Here is a 15,552-nt window from a genome sequence, read left to right as displayed (position 1 = left end):
AAGAATGAATGAACGAATAAATGAACAGAGATAAGACCATCAGAGAGGGCTTTTGGAGAAAGCAAGTTTTTAGTTGGATACCAAAGGCTAAGGAGCATGTGGGAGGGCAGGGAAGGAGGCCTGAGCAGAGGCTGAGAGGCAAGAATGGTGGACGTAATTGAGGCGGAGATGGTGGGCAAAAGGCCCAGGCCGGGATGGAGCAGGGCAGGGGTGTAGGATGGAGAAGGGCCACGTGACTTAGAGCAAACACGAGAGGCAGAGCCGCCCACGAGTAGTTGGACTCACACTGCCCCCTGGGGCTGGATGCCTGCCCACAGGGCCTCAGTAACTGGCACACTGTCCTCTGCCTGGGCAAGGGGGGACAGCACCCAATGAGGAGAGCCCCCTGCAACCCTGCCCCGCACACCTGGATCTCGGTGTTCCCGCCGTCCAGCAGGCGGATGGCCAGGCCGATGCTCTCCTGGAAGATCTTCTCGTTCTTGGTGCTGGTGATGAGGTCACACACCAGCTTGGTGGCCCCCTCCTTGTCCAGCCGGCACTGGGTGGCTGCGATCACCGACCAGTCTTGGTCCAGGCCTGGAGGCGGGGAACTCGCTTAGGGAGGAGCGTGGAGGGAGGGGAAGCAAGGGCCTGGGGCGAACTGTCTCCCCAGAGGCCTGGCAGGGGGGACACAGGACTGACCGGTGCCCATGGGGTCTGGGAGGTCCCCCCTCGAGCTGGACTTCCGGTTCTGGAGGTAGTTTTGCAGCAGCATCTTGCGCAGCTGGTTGCCCTGCAGGGAAAGGAGCGAGGCCCATGGTGGCCCGTCTCACCCTTTACCATCCAGCCCGGTGGTCCTGGCCCTGAGCCCCTTGTGGCCAGGCCCGTCCGGCGCCCAGCCCCCCGGGGCACTCACTCGGTCCCCGTACTTGGTCTTCTTCAGCAGCATCTGCTGCAGCGTCCTCAGCACCTTGACGCACAGCTTCTCCTCCGACTCCATGAGGTCCTTGGTGTGCTGGATCAGCCTGACCGGAGCGGAGGGGGCCGTGCTCAGGGCCATCCCTTACCACTGCGCGGCCACCGCCCCCGACCCTGCAGGCCTTCCCCACCCGGGCCGCTGCGCCCCTGTGCCCTCGGCCCTGAGCCAGCGTCGCACTCACTTGGACAGGAAGCCCCCGCTCTCGCAGCGCTGGTGGGCCTCACTGCCCTCCAGGAAGAGCAGCTCAGGCCAGTGCAGGACGTCCACCAGCACGGACAGCTCGGCCTGCACCAGGGGCCTCAGCCGCTCCTCCAGGGCAGTGATGATGTCCTGGGGTGGGCAAGGCAGGGTCACCGCTGGGCAAGCTGCAGGCCGCCCAGGCCCAAGAGATGACCAGGGCGTGACCGCCATTCCCCTCACCCCAGCACCAAAGGGCCGCACAGACTGACTGCCCTCGTCTGACGGCCCTGGGCCCGCAGAGCTGCCCGGCACAGCGCGGGACGCCTGGGTGCTCGGAGCCCCCTGGTACACCCTGGCTTTTCCCCCAGCCCCTCCTCTAGCTCTGTGCGGACCTGGGCAAACCCCTCGCCCTCTCTGGGTCTCCATCTTCTGCCACAGGAGGACAGTAACCCACCACACCCCGTCAGGAAGCCAGTGAGACAGTGTGTGACAGAAACAGGAAGGTGCTATCTTGAGCGAGAGGTGTCCCAGCCCCCCTTGATGAGCGCCAACCCTGCAATGGTGCCCCTGCCCCTGGCGGCACCCAGGAGGGAACAAGCTAGCCAGCTCCCTCAGAGGGGTGGGGTGTGGACAGTCCAGAAAGGACGCAGCCCGAGCACAGGCCCTTCCAGAAGCAGCCCTGCCGCAGCTCCCCCCCACCTGCAGCTTCTCGATGATGTTCTTGTAGTCCCACTGGTTGGCGGTGGGCATGACGCGGGGGAAGGCCCGCGTGGCTGTCTTGTAGTTGGAGGCATTCCGCTGGGCCGCAGCCACACAGCTGGCGCCACTGCTGAGCAGCGAGCTGATGTGGGCATCCAGGTCCATGGGCAGCGAAATGGCCCGGCCCTTGGCTGAGGGGAGAGTGGTCGGAGCGCTGGAGGGCTGGCGTGGGCTCAGCCAGACGGGCCAGGCTCAAGGGGGCAGGGCTGAGGGTGCTGGGGGCCCCACTTGGACTGAGGTGCCCTCTTCCCTTTTGAGGATAAAAAGAGGGAGTTCCTGCCTCTTTGCTTCCACCCTGGCTCCATGCGGACCCCTCCCCTCCACTCTACCCACTTCCCTAACAATCTACAGCCTCCCTCCTGCCTGAGACCATTTGTAAGCCCAAAAAACTCTGCTTGGGGATATCCCCCAGCACTCTCCTCTAGCGAAATGACTCAGAGCAGAAAACAGCTTCTCTGGATTGCCAGATGCCAGTGAGACACTGGGAAGGCCTTACTGAGCACCACCTAGGAGCAGCTGATGGATGAACTTGGGGATAAGGTATTTACTGGGAGGGCAGGCCTCCCCGGGGCGGAGGCAGGGGAGGGGAGGGGTGGTGAAGGCTGCCCAGCGCCCCGGGACACTCACCCACCATGGCGAGGGTCCGGATGCAGGCCTCCACGGAGCCCTTGTGCTGCTGCTGCAGCCACGGACACTCGAGCAGCCGCATGGTGGACTGCAGCAGCTGCACCACGATCGTCTGGTGCGTCTGCAAGAGGCAGTGTGCCTGCTGCTGCAGCCTGGCCCGCCCTCCTCCCTGGGCAGCCCTGCACCCCGGGACCAGGCTCACCGAGTCTGGGTGTAGGCAGAGGGACAGGACCGCCAATAGCCACCATGGGCCTTTGTGCCAGTTGGAAAAAGGCACTCCCTTTCCTCTCAGCAGTGCACAACCTGCCCAACTGTACATGGCAGCCCTGTGAGAACTCCCCACGGTCCAGGCCTGGGGCTTATAACTCTATTGCTGACCCTTTCCTTCTTTTAAAAAAATTTCCAATAAATTAAATGCTAAGAAAAGGGGAAATGTTTACATGGTTCAAAAAAACGTTATAAAAAGGAACACTTCGGGAATTCCCTGGCAGTCCAGTGGTTAGGACTCCATGCTTTCACTGCTCATGGCCAGGCTTTGATCCCTGATCAGAGAACTAAGATCCCACAGACCACATGGCACAACCGAAATAAATAATAAAATAAAAATTAAAAAGGAATACTTCAGGAAGTCTTGCCCCCACCCTTGATCCATTCATCCCCACTCTCCCATCCTCTGCCCTGTAGCTGGTAAGGACAGGGAAAACTTGATACATATCACTCGAGTCCCAGAGGGGTCCCAGGGCCCAAACCCATGTGTCAAACAAGCCCATCCTGGCTAGGAGAGCGGGACCCAGTGCTTTCTTGCTGCTCTAAAGACACACTATCCCTACTCCACCCTCAGCCCCTCCACCTACAGGCAGCCCTCTGATTGGTTTCCTGCTTGTCCTTCTGGTGTTTCTTTATGAATTAGGTAGCAGGCTCTTTCCTCAAGGGGCTCTGGTGCTGTGACCCGGCTCGAGGTCTGAGGATTGACTGGGGGCTTTGACTCTCAGAGATTTAAGTCCAACACCTGTTCACAGCCTAGAGCTCTTCTGCAGACAAGCAAGGCCAACTTGGAAGATTCTTCGCATCTGACTCCCCTGCTTCAGCTCTGCCAGGTATGGCAGCATATTACTTACTATGGAAAGCATCACACCTTGTCTCTGGTGCATAAGGGCTGCCATGGGTCCCTGGCCACCCCGGGACCCAAGTGAATCTAGAAATTCCTGATCTGCGGTAGTTCCCACTGTAATTCCCGACCCACAGAAACTGTGAGATGATAAATGTTTGTGGTTTGGGGGTAATTTGTTACACAGCATTGATAACTAATGCATGTGCCTATCCTTCTGCTGCATCTTCACGCACTACTGTGAATATATACATTCTGACTTTCCTCCTCCCAACTCCGAAGCTGCCAGCAGCAGGTGCTCACCTGCAGGGAGGTGCTATTCTCAGAGAACGGGGAGCTGAAGAAGGCACTGATGGTGTCCAGCACAACGGTCAGCACGTATTTCTCCAGGGTGGGGTCAGCCAGGCGCTTCTCACGCTTACTGCAAACCTGGGGTAGGAGAGACCGATGCCTGGGGACCTCTCCACTCACGCCCCACGACGAAGGCGGCCGGGTCCCCCTCCACGGGCCATCTGCGGCCCCACACTCCCACAGGCACTCACTCGAGCCATGTCCAGGGTGAAATTCTCAAAGAGGGTCCAGATGTGGTTGCTGGTGTAGATCTCCTTCATCTCCACTTCCGTGTCCACGTAGCAGTGGTTCACGAAATTCACATAGGCCATTTTCACCTGGGCAGGCAGGGCTGGGAGGTCAGGGCGCCAGCAGCACCCACCACCCAACCCCCAGCCCCGGCCAGGCTCTCCCTCTCCATGCTTCTGCCCGACCTCCCCTGGCTCCTCTGCCAGCCTCCCCTCCACCTCCCCGCCTCCCAGCCCCGTCCCTTGCCCCCCTGAGCAGGACCAAGGGGCTGCCCCGGCCCGGCTCCCCCGTGCTTGCGTCCCCATTGCCGCCCCCCGTCCCCCGCGTCTCCACGTGGACACTGGCCCCACCTCGGTGATGCAGTCCTCGTGTGTCACCACAGACACCACATCCTCCAGGGGCAGCAGGGACGTGCACTTGATCTCGGTGTACACATTCTTGCCCTCGGCGCAGGCAGCCAGCAGGTCCACCAGGGAGATGTGGTACATGAGGGGGCTGTGGTCCTCCACGCCGTCGCGGGCGGCCTTCATCATGTCCAGCAGGTGGGCCAGCGAGGCCTTGTCGTTGTAGAACACGACCACGTCGTCACCTGCGTTGGTCAGCTGTGGGCGGGAAGAGGGCGCATCGGGCCCCTCGGTCCAGCAGGCCCCAGGAAAGGACCAGGGCTCGGAGCCTGGCCTGCACCCAACACGCAGGAAACCCTCCCCTGCCTGAGTATCTGGGGTTTCCTGGCCCTCAGGGCCCTAGGCTGGTATCTCAGACCTTCTGCCATCAGCTGGGACATCAAACCCCAGAGCTAAGAACTAGGAAGGACCTCCTTCCTCTCCTAAGGAAAGAAATCCCACTTGGGCTTGTCTCAGAGGCGCCTCCTCCAGGAAGCCCTTTACAAGCCTGATTCATGCTGTCCTCCCGCTGTAATTTAAACCCCCCAGGAGCACATGCTGCGTCCCTCTCATGTCAGCAGTTCTGTTCTTCACAGTAATATAACAGTAGCAGTCAGTAATGAACACCACATGGCACTCCCAGACCCCATGGCTCACCGAGTAAGTTCCTTTGGTGTTTGCTCCTTTCTCTCCCTGCCCCTCCCCAGGCTGTAAGATGCTCCAGGGCAGAGAGCATGTCTGTTCCAGATTTAGGCTCAGCCCTTCAGTCTTCATTTCTTTACTGAGAACTTACATATGCCAGACACCAGGGCCCTGGCAATGCGCACAAAGCTATGACCCGCCCCCACTGCAGCTCCTGCCCGCGGAGCTCATACTGGAGTGGTTTCCCCCAGGGGTACACGACAGCTGGCATGCAACAGGTGCTTCATGATTTGTAAATCAACAACGACAAACGACCAATGAAGGAATGAGTGTCTGAGTTCTCTCAGGCCTCTGACCTGCATTCTACCAGGCACCTAAGTTCTCGCAGGCCCAGCTCTGTTAGGCCGCAGCCCACGTTCTGCTCCACCAGCCTCAGTGTCCCCAGTCCTGTCCCTGTGGCCCCCGCTGCAGCCCGGCGCCCCGGGGCCCCTCTGTGACCCGCCCACCGCCGGAGCACCCCCGCGCACCCTCACCTCGGTCATGATCATGTCCTGGCACTTCTTGACGTACTTGCCCTCGGCCTTGATGACGGTGTGCAGGAAGTCCAGGTACTGCACGTGGCGCCCGTGCGTGGCCAGCAGGTGCACAAAGTGCTGCAGGACGGGCTCCCCGATCTCGGAGCAGAGCTGGTAGTTGTTCAGGAAGATGTGCTGCATGGTCTCCGCCTCCAGCAGCTGCGGGCGGGCGGGGTGGCCGTCAGAGAGGGGGTCTGGGGGTCCCGCCCCGCCCGCCGCCCCACCCCCGCGCCCTCACCCCCGGTGTGAGGAAGAGCTGCAGGTGCTTGTGCAGCAGGGCCTGGTTGCCGGGGTTCCCCGCGCAGAACTTCTGCAGGAACTGGTGTGTGTAGCGCAGGATCTCCATCATCTTGGCATCACCCTGGACGCGGAGAGGAGGGGAGAGGGTGCCCAGGCCAGGCCCGGTGTGGGGGTGGGTCAGGGCTCAGCACTGGGACCCCAAGGTGGCCAGGTTCAAGGCGGGTCAGGAGATGGAGATGTGGGAGGAACTGAGGGTCAGAGGCTGAGATGAGGCTGGAGTCAGGGGGCAAGGCTAAGGGGTCAGGTGACCACTGAGGGGGTGTCAGAGTCAAGAGCTGGGGCGGATCAAGATCAGTGAGTCATAGGAAGGGGTCGGTGGTTGAGATGAGGCTGAGTTTGGAGTTAGGGGCCAGGATGGCCTTGGGGACAATCAGGGTAAGACTAGGGTGAAAACTCAAAAGTCGGGGGTCAAGGAGAGGCTGGGGTCAACGTAGGTCAGAGTAATGAAGCTGAAGGTCAAAGGTTAAAATGAAGCTGAGAGTGGGCTTCCCTGGTGACTCACTGGTAAGGAATCCACCTGCCCATGCAGGAGACACAGGTCGGATCCTTGATCAGGAAGATCCCACACGCCGTGGAGCAACTAAGCCCGTGCTCCAAAACTACTGAGCCTGTGTTCTAGCACCCGGGAGCCGCAACTACTGAGCCCTGTGCTGCAGCTACCGAAGCCAGAGCACCCCAGAGCCCGCGTGCCACACCTGGAGAAGCCGCCACAATGAGGCCCGAGGAGCACTACTAGAGAGTAGCCCCCACTCGAGACAGCCAGAGAAAAGCCCATGTAGCAATGAAGACCCAGCATAGCCACATAAATGAAAAAAATGTTGTTTTAAATGAAGCTGGAGTATGAGGATTAGCGCAGAGAGGGAAATAGAAGCTAGGGTCAAGGTCATGAACCAGGGTGAGGCTGGAGTCAATTCAAGGTCCAAGTGGATCAGGATGAGGGGTGGAAGGTCAAAGGTCAAGAAAACTAAGACGGATTCAAGGGTCTCAGTATGTGGGGTGGGCCAAGGTAAAAAGGTCAGGGTGAGGCAGGTCAGGTCGGCATCAGGGGTCAGTGTGTGGTTTGGGTTGGGTCCTGCTTCAGGGTGCAGCTGCCATGGGGAGTCAGAGGGCAGAGGTCAGGCTCACCTTGTCGTAGGGGATCTGCAGCAGGTCCAGCATGACCTTGTGGGCGTCCATGTTCTTGAGCAGCCGCTGCTGTTTCTTCCTCATCTGCTCCCCCACACCACACATCTTGTTCAGCCGCTCCAGGATCTGGGAGGGGGGGTAAGGGTGAGCCCAGAGCCCCTGCCCACTTCCTCAGGCTTCCCCGGGGCCAACCACAACAGAGCCGCAGCTCCCACGGGGCCAGGAAGAGGGAAGGCAGCCGCGGCCACCAAACCCGATCATTGCGACAAGTCCAGGAGCATGGAAAAGCCGATTCCACTCGCAAAAGTCAACAGAACAACTTGACTGTGAAGTGGAATTTCACTAAACTCCTTCAGCTTTAAAATAATTCCATCTGAACCTTGGCAGGGCTGGGTTTAACACTTGGGGAACGCTGGAGGATTTCCTGCAAGCCAGCTGGAGAGGGGGCGGGAGAGGCAGCATGGGGCCTCCCGGGCAGGGGCCCGCAGACCCACCACCAGCACCCAGCCACTCACGCCCTTGACGATCTGGTAGTTCTCGCTGCTCTTCTCCCCAGGCGGGTGCAGAAAGCCCTCCTCGTCTGTGGGCCGCTGGGGGAACGGGGGAGCGGGGTCAGCCAGGCCCGGCCCCCCGGAGCCCTGCCCTGGCCCCCACACCCCACGCACCTCCTTCTTGTCTTTAGCGGGGCCGGCCTCCACCTCCTCGCCCTTGCTGGTGCCCTTCTTGTCCACCCACAGCTCTGACTTCTCCACCATGGTCCGCAGTCGGTCCAGCTCAGACTTGATCACCTTGTAGTTCTCCACGTCCTGGGCCGAGATCAGCAGCTGCACCTGAAGGTCGACCGCGAGTGTGTCTGGTGAGATGGGCACCCCCAGGTCCATGGCCTCGTAGAAATGCCCAGCACCTGTCCTGTCCAGGCCTCTCTGCTCCTGGCATCTCCTCTCTACCCCTGCTCCTCTCCACCGAGCCAGATCTCACTTGGTGTTTATGGCTCTGCTCTAAGTCCACCGCCTCCAGGAAGCTTTCCCTGATTGGCCATAGACTCCCCTGCATCCCTGGTCATGAGCTATCTCATCACCTGGCTTCAGTCACTCACTGGCTCATGTCACATGCTGCTGTGGCCTATCACCTGTTCACACAGAACAAAAGGGCAGAGCAAAGCATGCTGACATCATTGAGGGCTAGGACCTGACCCCTGACTCCATCTCCACCTCACTTGCTCTGGGTCAGTGAAGGGAGGAAAGCTCCCCCAGGCCTCAATTTCCCCCATCTGTAAAGCGGGAAAGAGAGTCGAAACCCTGCTGTCAGGCTGCTTGGAGAATTCCGTGAATGCAAGCCCAGTGCTCAGTGCCTGGTACCCAGCACACCTGTTAAACGCCAGTTCCCTCTCACTGGGAGCTGTCAAGACTGCGTGGCAGCACAGTGACAGAGCCAGTCCCCTTGGTAAGAGGTGACTTTGTGCCAGGCATGATGCAAAATAGCAAAGGTGCCCATGATAGAGTTTGCAATCTATAATATGCTGTTTGCCTCATAAGACATGACATAAGGCCTGCAGTCAGGCTGAGAGGAGATCAAAGTTGCCAAGACTCAAGGTGCTGTCACCTGCAAGGAGCTCAGCAAGGCCAAACCCCAGGGATGCATTGCAAGCTGCCCCATCCTTGTTTCCGCCCACTCAGCACTGTGCGTGGCCAGGGCTGGGTGACCCTCTGGCCCCCAGGAAGCCCCTTCAGGCCTTCCTCCCCGAGGGCTGGGTGCTCCATCGGGGGAGGGGGAGCACCTCCCCGAGGGCTGGGTGCTCCATTGGGGGAGGGGGGAGCACCTCCCCGAGGGCTGGGTGCTCCATCGGGGCAGGGGGAGCACCTCCCCGAGGGCTGGGTCCTCCACTGGGGGAGGGAGGAGCACCTTCCCGAGGGCTGGGTGCTCCATCGGGGGAGAGGAAGCACCTCCCCGAGGGCTGGGTGCTCCATCGGGGAGGGGGGAGCACCTCCCTGAGAGCTGGGTGCTCCATCGGGGAGGGGGGAGCACCTCCCCGAGGGCTGGGTGCTCCATCGGGGAGGGGGGCACACCTGCTTGAAGGTGTGCATGGCCTCCTGGCGCTGGCTGAAGTGCTTGAAGAGCAGCTGAAGGGCCCCCGAGACCAGCGGGGCATAGTCATGCATGGTGAGGTGGATGAGCACGCGCAGCAGCATGCGGCCGCCCTCGTCATCCACCTCCAGCATGCTGCTGGTCTTCCTGCAGGGAGGGAGGGGGGTGTGACAGTCAGTGCCTCCTGGGGCCCGGGGATACGCAGGCTCCCTGCCACCTGCCAGATCGCCAGGGCACTGTGTCCCCCTGTGGACTTTGCAAACAGCCACCACCCTGAGCACCTCACGGATCCCCGTGTCCCCTGAGGTCCACACGATGCCCCGCGGGGACGCAGCTGAGGCCAGGACTCCTCACAGAGGACCCACAGACTCCCTCAAGGGATTCACAGAAAGAGGCTCAGGCCACGAACAGAGGTGGGGGGAAAGCTCATCTTTCTTTTCACCAACGTCTCACCAAAATGTAGTATTTCCTTCAGTGAGAAAAATGAGCAGTACCTGTGACTTTCTCACCAATAAAAAAATCACAGATGTTTTCCCATCACTTCAGAGTTGTTACAGAAATTGCAAAATATCATTTACATTCATCACTTCAAAGGAATGATACTAATTACAACCCCAGTGGGGATTATTATTTCATGTATTAATAAAGAAGCACATATATAACTGTCACTTCAAATCTGTTTTCTCCAATATTTTGATAACTGCATCCCAATGCCACTGATTTCCTTTGTAATAATAATCCTATGTGCATTACATTATGAATTTTAAAACGCTGCTCTAGGAATTCCCTGGTGGTCCAGTGGTTAGGACTCAGTGCTTTCACTGCAGAGGGCCTGAGTTCAATCACTGGTGGCAGAACTAAGATCCTGTAAGCTGCGCAGAGTGCCAAAAATTAAAAAAAAAAACACCTCCATCCTGGGAAGGGAGCCAAAGGCTTCATCAGACACCAAGGGTATGGCACAGAAATAGTTAAGAGCCCCCAGCTCCTGGAGTGACGCCCACCCCCCTGAAGAGCAGCCTGGCCCCCCTGCTGTGGACACAGGGACGCACCTCCAGCTACTGGGCCAGGTCCTGACACATACACAGAGGCACAAACTGCCCTGAGTGGAGGCAGGGGGATGGCCAGAATGACACTGGGCCCCAAGGAGCCCCACTATCACTGGATTTAGGCAGGCAAGGGAGAGTCAGAGCACAAAGCCAGGGGACCTCCACCCCAGGGCCCAGTAACGGTCTGCAGGAAGATTAACTGAGGCGTGAAGGGTCTCCAGCCTGTAACCTCATCACCCCCCAAACCCCACCCACACCGCCCGCCTCACCGCCGGCCTCACCCCACTCCAAACATGGCCTCCGCCTGCTCCCCAATGCGGTCCAGGTTCATGTTGGCGGCTGTGGGGAGTAAGAGGCAGATGGAGGCTGGAGGCTGTCCGCACGCAGGAATGACGGGGAGCACAGGGAGAGGGCGCAGGGTGACGCCCAGACCACCCATCCCCAACACTGGCCGGGCGGCTGCCCCTCGGCCTGCCCCTCCTGCGGGTGGAGGTGGAACCGCCCAGGGCAGGGACCAGTGGGGCGGCCCACGGCCCCGCAGGTGTGAGCGGAGTCCTGCCTGGGGGAGCCGGTCTGGCTCAGCCTCTCACTGACAATGGTCATGGGCAAGCCCCTGCCTCCCGTGGGCCTCAGTTTCCCCATTTAGGAACTGGAGGGGACGACCCCTGCCCTGCTCCCTCTCTGGGGTGAGTAAGTGGGACAATGGAGAGGAAAGGCCCTTACAGCCTGGGAAACGAGGGCAGGACAGGGGCGCTGGCCAGAGGTGGCCCCAGACTGCAGCCCCTCGGGGTGCATCGAGTCAGGCAGCCTCAGCCTGAAGTTGGGGTGAAGGGGGAGTGGGGGCTCACTGGTGGAGTCGAAGGCAGGGGCTGTGCCATCGGCCCCGCTGTCCTGCATGGGAAACACCTCCACGAACTCCTTCTTGAAGACGGACAGCAGGTAGGAGATGCGGTAATCCAGGCGGACATTGAGGATGAACTGGAGAAGGGGGGGAGGATGGGGGAGGACAGGTCTGAGGCCACCCTCGCGGCAGGAGGAGTGAGGGGCCACCCCAGATGAGCCCCAGGGCTGGGGAGGCCCAGCACGGATGTTCAGGACTCTGTGGGACATCACAACCAAGGCTGCAAGACTCCTCTCCCCGGGGAATGCAAGCTGGTGCAGCCGCCGTGGAGGACAGTCTGGAGGTTCCTCAGAAAGCTAAAACTAGAGCTGCCGTATGATCCAGCAATCCCATTCCTAGGCATGTACCCGGACAAAACTGTAATCCAAAAGGATACAGGCACCTCTATGTTCACAGCAGCACTATTCACAATAGCCAAGACAAGGAAGCAACCTAAATGTCCATCAACAGAGGAATGGATAAAGAAAACGGTGTGTGTGTGTGTGTGTGTGTGTGCGCGCGCGCGCGCGCGCGCGCGTGTGTGTGTGTGTGTGATGGAATACTACTCAGCCATAAAAAAGAATGAACCAATGCATGTGTGTGATGGAATACTACTCAGCCATAAAAAAGAATGAAACAATGCCATTTGCAGCAACATGGATGGATTTAGACAGAAATTCTACTAAATTCTAGTACTTCATACTAAATGAAGTAACTCAAGCACACAAATACCATATAATACCACTTATATGCAGAAACTAAAATACCACAAAGGAACCTACCTATGAAACAGAAATAGACTCACAGACAGAACAGACTTGCATTTGCCAGGGGGACGGGCAGTAGGGGAGGGAGGGAGTGGGAGTTTGGGGTTGGCAGATTTTATTATATGTAATATAATACTATATATAATATATATAAATAATATGTTATATAATATATGTAGATAATATATGGCAAACTATTATATATAGAATGGATAAACAACAAGGTCCTACTGTATTGCATACGGAACTACATTTACTATCTTGTGATAAGCCATAATTGGAAAATATATAAAAAGAATATATATACATACATATAACTGAATCATTTTGCTGCACAGCAAAAATTAATAACAATATTATAAATCAACTATGCTTCAATAAAACATATAATAAACAAAGACTCCTCCTCCTAGGGAGGTCCCTGGCTCCTGCCCCACTGGTGGGGGATGGTACCTCCTCTCAGAACAAGGCAGACACATCCCCCTATCCCAGCACACTCAGTCGCTCTTTCCCAGGCTGGACATGGACAGGGATAGGAAGGAAGCTCCCCAGATCCAGAGGCCGACTGTGGTCCTCCCATCCCACTCTGTCAGACAGACCCTGGGGCTCCCAGGGGCCGGAGGGAACCACGGAATGTAGGGGGAACAGGTGAGACCACTGTGGGCTGGGGCTGAGGATACAAGAGTTTTCAGACACCTTTGACTGCCTCTGTCCTGTGTCAAGGGGCACAGAGCCTCCGGCCAAGCCCAGGACTCAGATCTGATAGCCCCCAGCCCCCAGAAGGAGTCAGAAGCCCCCTCTTCTGACTATTCTAAACAGAGCCTGCCCAGACGGGGTCCCCAGGAAGGTCACATCACCCTTCCCACCCTCTGGTGGCAGCACAGCAAAAGCGAAGGTCCTTCTCCCTCCTCAGGACCCGTCAGCCCCTTCCCCAAGTGCTGCTGGGGGTCTCAGACCAAGAAGGCCAACTGTGTCCATCCCACGAGGAAATGGGCTCTCAAACCTCTAGCTCTGCTTCAAAGTCTGTGTGACTGCAGGGAAGTTCTTCCCCCACTTCCCTTCCCTCATCTGTATGACGAGGGGACACAGCCAGACCTCGGTGCACACCAGGACCACCAGGAGGGCCTCTCACCACACAGACTGCGGGCCTCACCTCCAGCATCTCTCATCCATAAATCTCAGGCAGGGCCCAAGGACCTGCATTTCTAAGTCCCCAGGTGAGGCTGATGCTGCCGGCTAGCGGACCACACTTTGAGAATCACTGGGCTAAACAGGTCCTTGTGGAGCCTCCCAGCACGAGATGCTATGCCTTGAGGGGGCTCACCTCACCAACCCACCCAGACCTGCTGCCTGCCCCCGGCCCTCTTCCCAACGCGCCCTGCCACCTGCAGTATTTCCAGGATCTTCAGCTTGGTCTCCATCACCACAATGTCTTCATTCTCCTCAAACTTGCTCCTGTCCAGCGGCTCAGGGGCACCGGCGCCGGCAGACAAGCTGGGGCCACCAAAGACAGACTGCTTGCGGTTCAGCACCATGGTGGACATCATGTGCCCCACGCCCTGGATGGACCGCCTCACATTCTTGCCTGTGGGGTGGGGAGCAGCAAGGGGGTCACGGAGGGTGTACGACAGGAGCACCTGGTCTACCTCTGTCTCCGTCAGCTGCAGGGCAAAGCCACCCTAAGGCAGGGGCAGGGCTAACCTAGGAAGACTTCCTGGGGGAGGTGAGCTTTCCCAAATCTGAGAAATGGAGGGAGGGCTGGGCAAAGGTGAACAGTGTGGGGAGATCAGTGAGAAGCCTCCAGTGGAAAATCACAAGAGCTGTTCCAGAGCACGAGGGTTCAAGGGACAATGTGTGGACAGCACTAAAGCCCGGGGTCAGTCTCCGTGCACTTTTTGTTTAGATGAGTTTATGCCTCCCTAACAGTAAGGCTGTGTCTCCTCTAAGATGGCTGTTCCTGAATAACAGGGTGCATCTCCCCATCTGACCGGGAGCTCCCCAGGCAGGGCCTCATTATCTCCCTCAAGACCAGGATGTGTTGGAAGGCAACTCGCCCAGACCCCAGGGTCTCCACAGCGCTTGCTCAGAGAAGGGGTCTCTCCGGTCCAGCCAAGGCTGGAGGACACAAGGACCCAAGACGCCCCCTGGCAGCAGAACCAGGAGGCAGGATGCCCAGGAGGGTGAATGGGAGAGGACTTCCATTGCTAAGGGGAGGCCAAGGAGCGCTAGGGAGCGAAGTCTCACTGCCTGGGTCCTCGTAGGCTTGCAGCATGGCCGGGGAGGCCTGCACGCAGTCGATGATGCCCAGCAGCGTGCGTGTGAGCCGCAGCAGCTCGCTGAAGCTGTAGAAGCCAAAGTAGATGAGGTTGTGTGCCAGGCTGACCACCTGCGGAGAGGGGGCGGGACCGAGGCGACATGAGCCCAAAGCAGTGAAGGGTGGGACCTCGCAAGGGGCGTGGTCTCGTGGGGGCGGGGCCTGCTCACGCAAGCCGGGCTCAGCAGGTACAATCTACAGTCCCGTCGCTAGGATGTCAGGGCTGTGTGGACATGGGCCCGAGGGTCCCAGATCAGCGCCGCCTGACCCCAGAGAGTTACCGAGGAAGACCGGCCTGCAAAGGAGGCTAGCGCGGGGAGGACTGGGCAGCAATGCAGGAAGCAGGGGGTGGAGGCTCCTGTCTGCGACCCAGCCCTGCACTGACGGAGTGAGTGGACCAGGAAGAGGCAGCCCTCTGCAGGGAGTCAGGAGAGAAGCCTCCCTCCTGGGGAGTCCCAGCAGTCTACACGGTCTCCCCACCCTGACAGGGACGCTGAGGGAAGTTAGGTCAAGGATCGCACCGCCCACCCCAGGGGTGGCCGAGCATCCCGCCGAGCCCCAGCCCACCTCGAAGGTGAGCTTGTTCTTCTCCTCGTTGGCGAAGGGCACGGCCTCGCTGACCACATTGTTGAGGTAGTCCTCCACGAACTCCATGGTGCTGGCGAACTTGTTCTTCTTGTCGTCTCGGGAGGCGTTGAGGTTGGAATCATAGCTGGAGGAGGTGGAGGTGGCCAGGCGTGAGGGTCCCCGGGGTCCTCCCACTCCAGCCGGGCCCTGCCCACCCTCCTCCACCCAGCTCACTCCTTGATGGTGATGGCCGTGGGGATCTCAGTCCAGAGGCGGGCGAACTTGACGGGTGTGACCAGCTCCTGGGGGTCGCGGTCCACGTGTACGTGGAGCATCAGGTGGCAGAAAGAGGCGCGCAGGTCAAAGGGCAGCATCTCGTCCGCCATGCACAGGAAGATGAGGTCGACGCCCAGCTGCTGGGAGATTTCGTCGATGGCCAGGTACTGCCGGTCCAGGCACATGCGGGCGAAGAGCTTCAGCTGGTACCTGCGGGGCAAGGAGGACGGTGAGGACGTGGCAGGTGGGCTCTCCAGGGCTTCTAGCACAGGCCCGGGCCTGCTAAAGACAGGTGCATGCTGCGTGCATGCTACCCAGGTGGCACTAATGGTAAAGAACCCACTTGCCAATGCAAGAGATACAAAGAGACGAGGGTTCAAT

General features: G+C 58.9%; 1 protein-coding gene across 2 annotated transcripts in view; it reads right to left on the bottom strand.

Annotated features, from left to right (window-relative positions):
• Positions 1-15,552, bottom strand: part of ITPR3 (inositol 1,4,5-trisphosphate receptor type 3) — a 67,907-nt gene that overhangs the window by 11,998 nt on the left and 40,357 nt on the right. The window contains exons 19-39 of one of the 2 annotated variants that reach the window (XM_081519912.1): positions 15,130-15,381; positions 14,896-15,040; positions 14,259-14,400; positions 13,400-13,599; positions 11,216-11,345; positions 10,649-10,706; positions 9,303-9,468; positions 7,902-8,066; positions 7,752-7,826; positions 7,237-7,362; positions 6,050-6,172; positions 5,770-5,970; positions 4,562-4,813; positions 4,175-4,300; positions 3,936-4,061; positions 2,525-2,645; positions 1,838-2,028; positions 1,140-1,288; positions 896-1,004; positions 682-772; positions 407-576 (exon numbers count right to left, since the gene is read on the bottom strand). In XM_081519912.1, coding sequence (XP_081376038.1) covers positions 407-576; positions 682-772; positions 896-1,004; positions 1,140-1,288; positions 1,838-2,028; positions 2,525-2,645; positions 3,936-4,061; positions 4,175-4,300; positions 4,562-4,813; positions 5,770-5,970; positions 6,050-6,172; positions 7,237-7,362; positions 7,752-7,826; positions 7,902-8,066; positions 9,303-9,468; positions 10,649-10,706; positions 11,216-11,345; positions 13,400-13,599; positions 14,259-14,400; positions 14,896-15,040; positions 15,130-15,381 — 3,118 coding nt within the window. Of the gene's footprint in view, positions 1-406; positions 577-681; positions 773-895; positions 1,005-1,139; positions 1,289-1,837; positions 2,029-2,524; positions 2,646-3,935; positions 4,062-4,174; positions 4,301-4,561; positions 4,814-5,769; positions 5,971-6,049; positions 6,173-7,236; positions 7,363-7,751; positions 8,067-9,302; positions 9,469-10,648; positions 10,707-11,215; positions 11,346-13,399; positions 13,600-14,258; positions 14,401-14,895; positions 15,041-15,129; positions 15,382-15,552 lie in introns of both variants that reach the window. The other variant, XM_081519911.1, reaches the window with a different exon arrangement.

Source organism: Giraffa tippelskirchi, chromosome 8 (assembly GCF_054371585.1).
Source record: "Giraffa tippelskirchi isolate mGirTip1 chromosome 8, T2T-mGirTip1v1.2.pri, whole genome shotgun sequence".
NCBI classification, from domain to species: Eukaryota; Metazoa; Chordata; class Mammalia; order Artiodactyla; family Giraffidae; genus Giraffa; species Giraffa tippelskirchi.
This window is presented reverse-complemented; position numbering and strand designations above follow the sequence as displayed.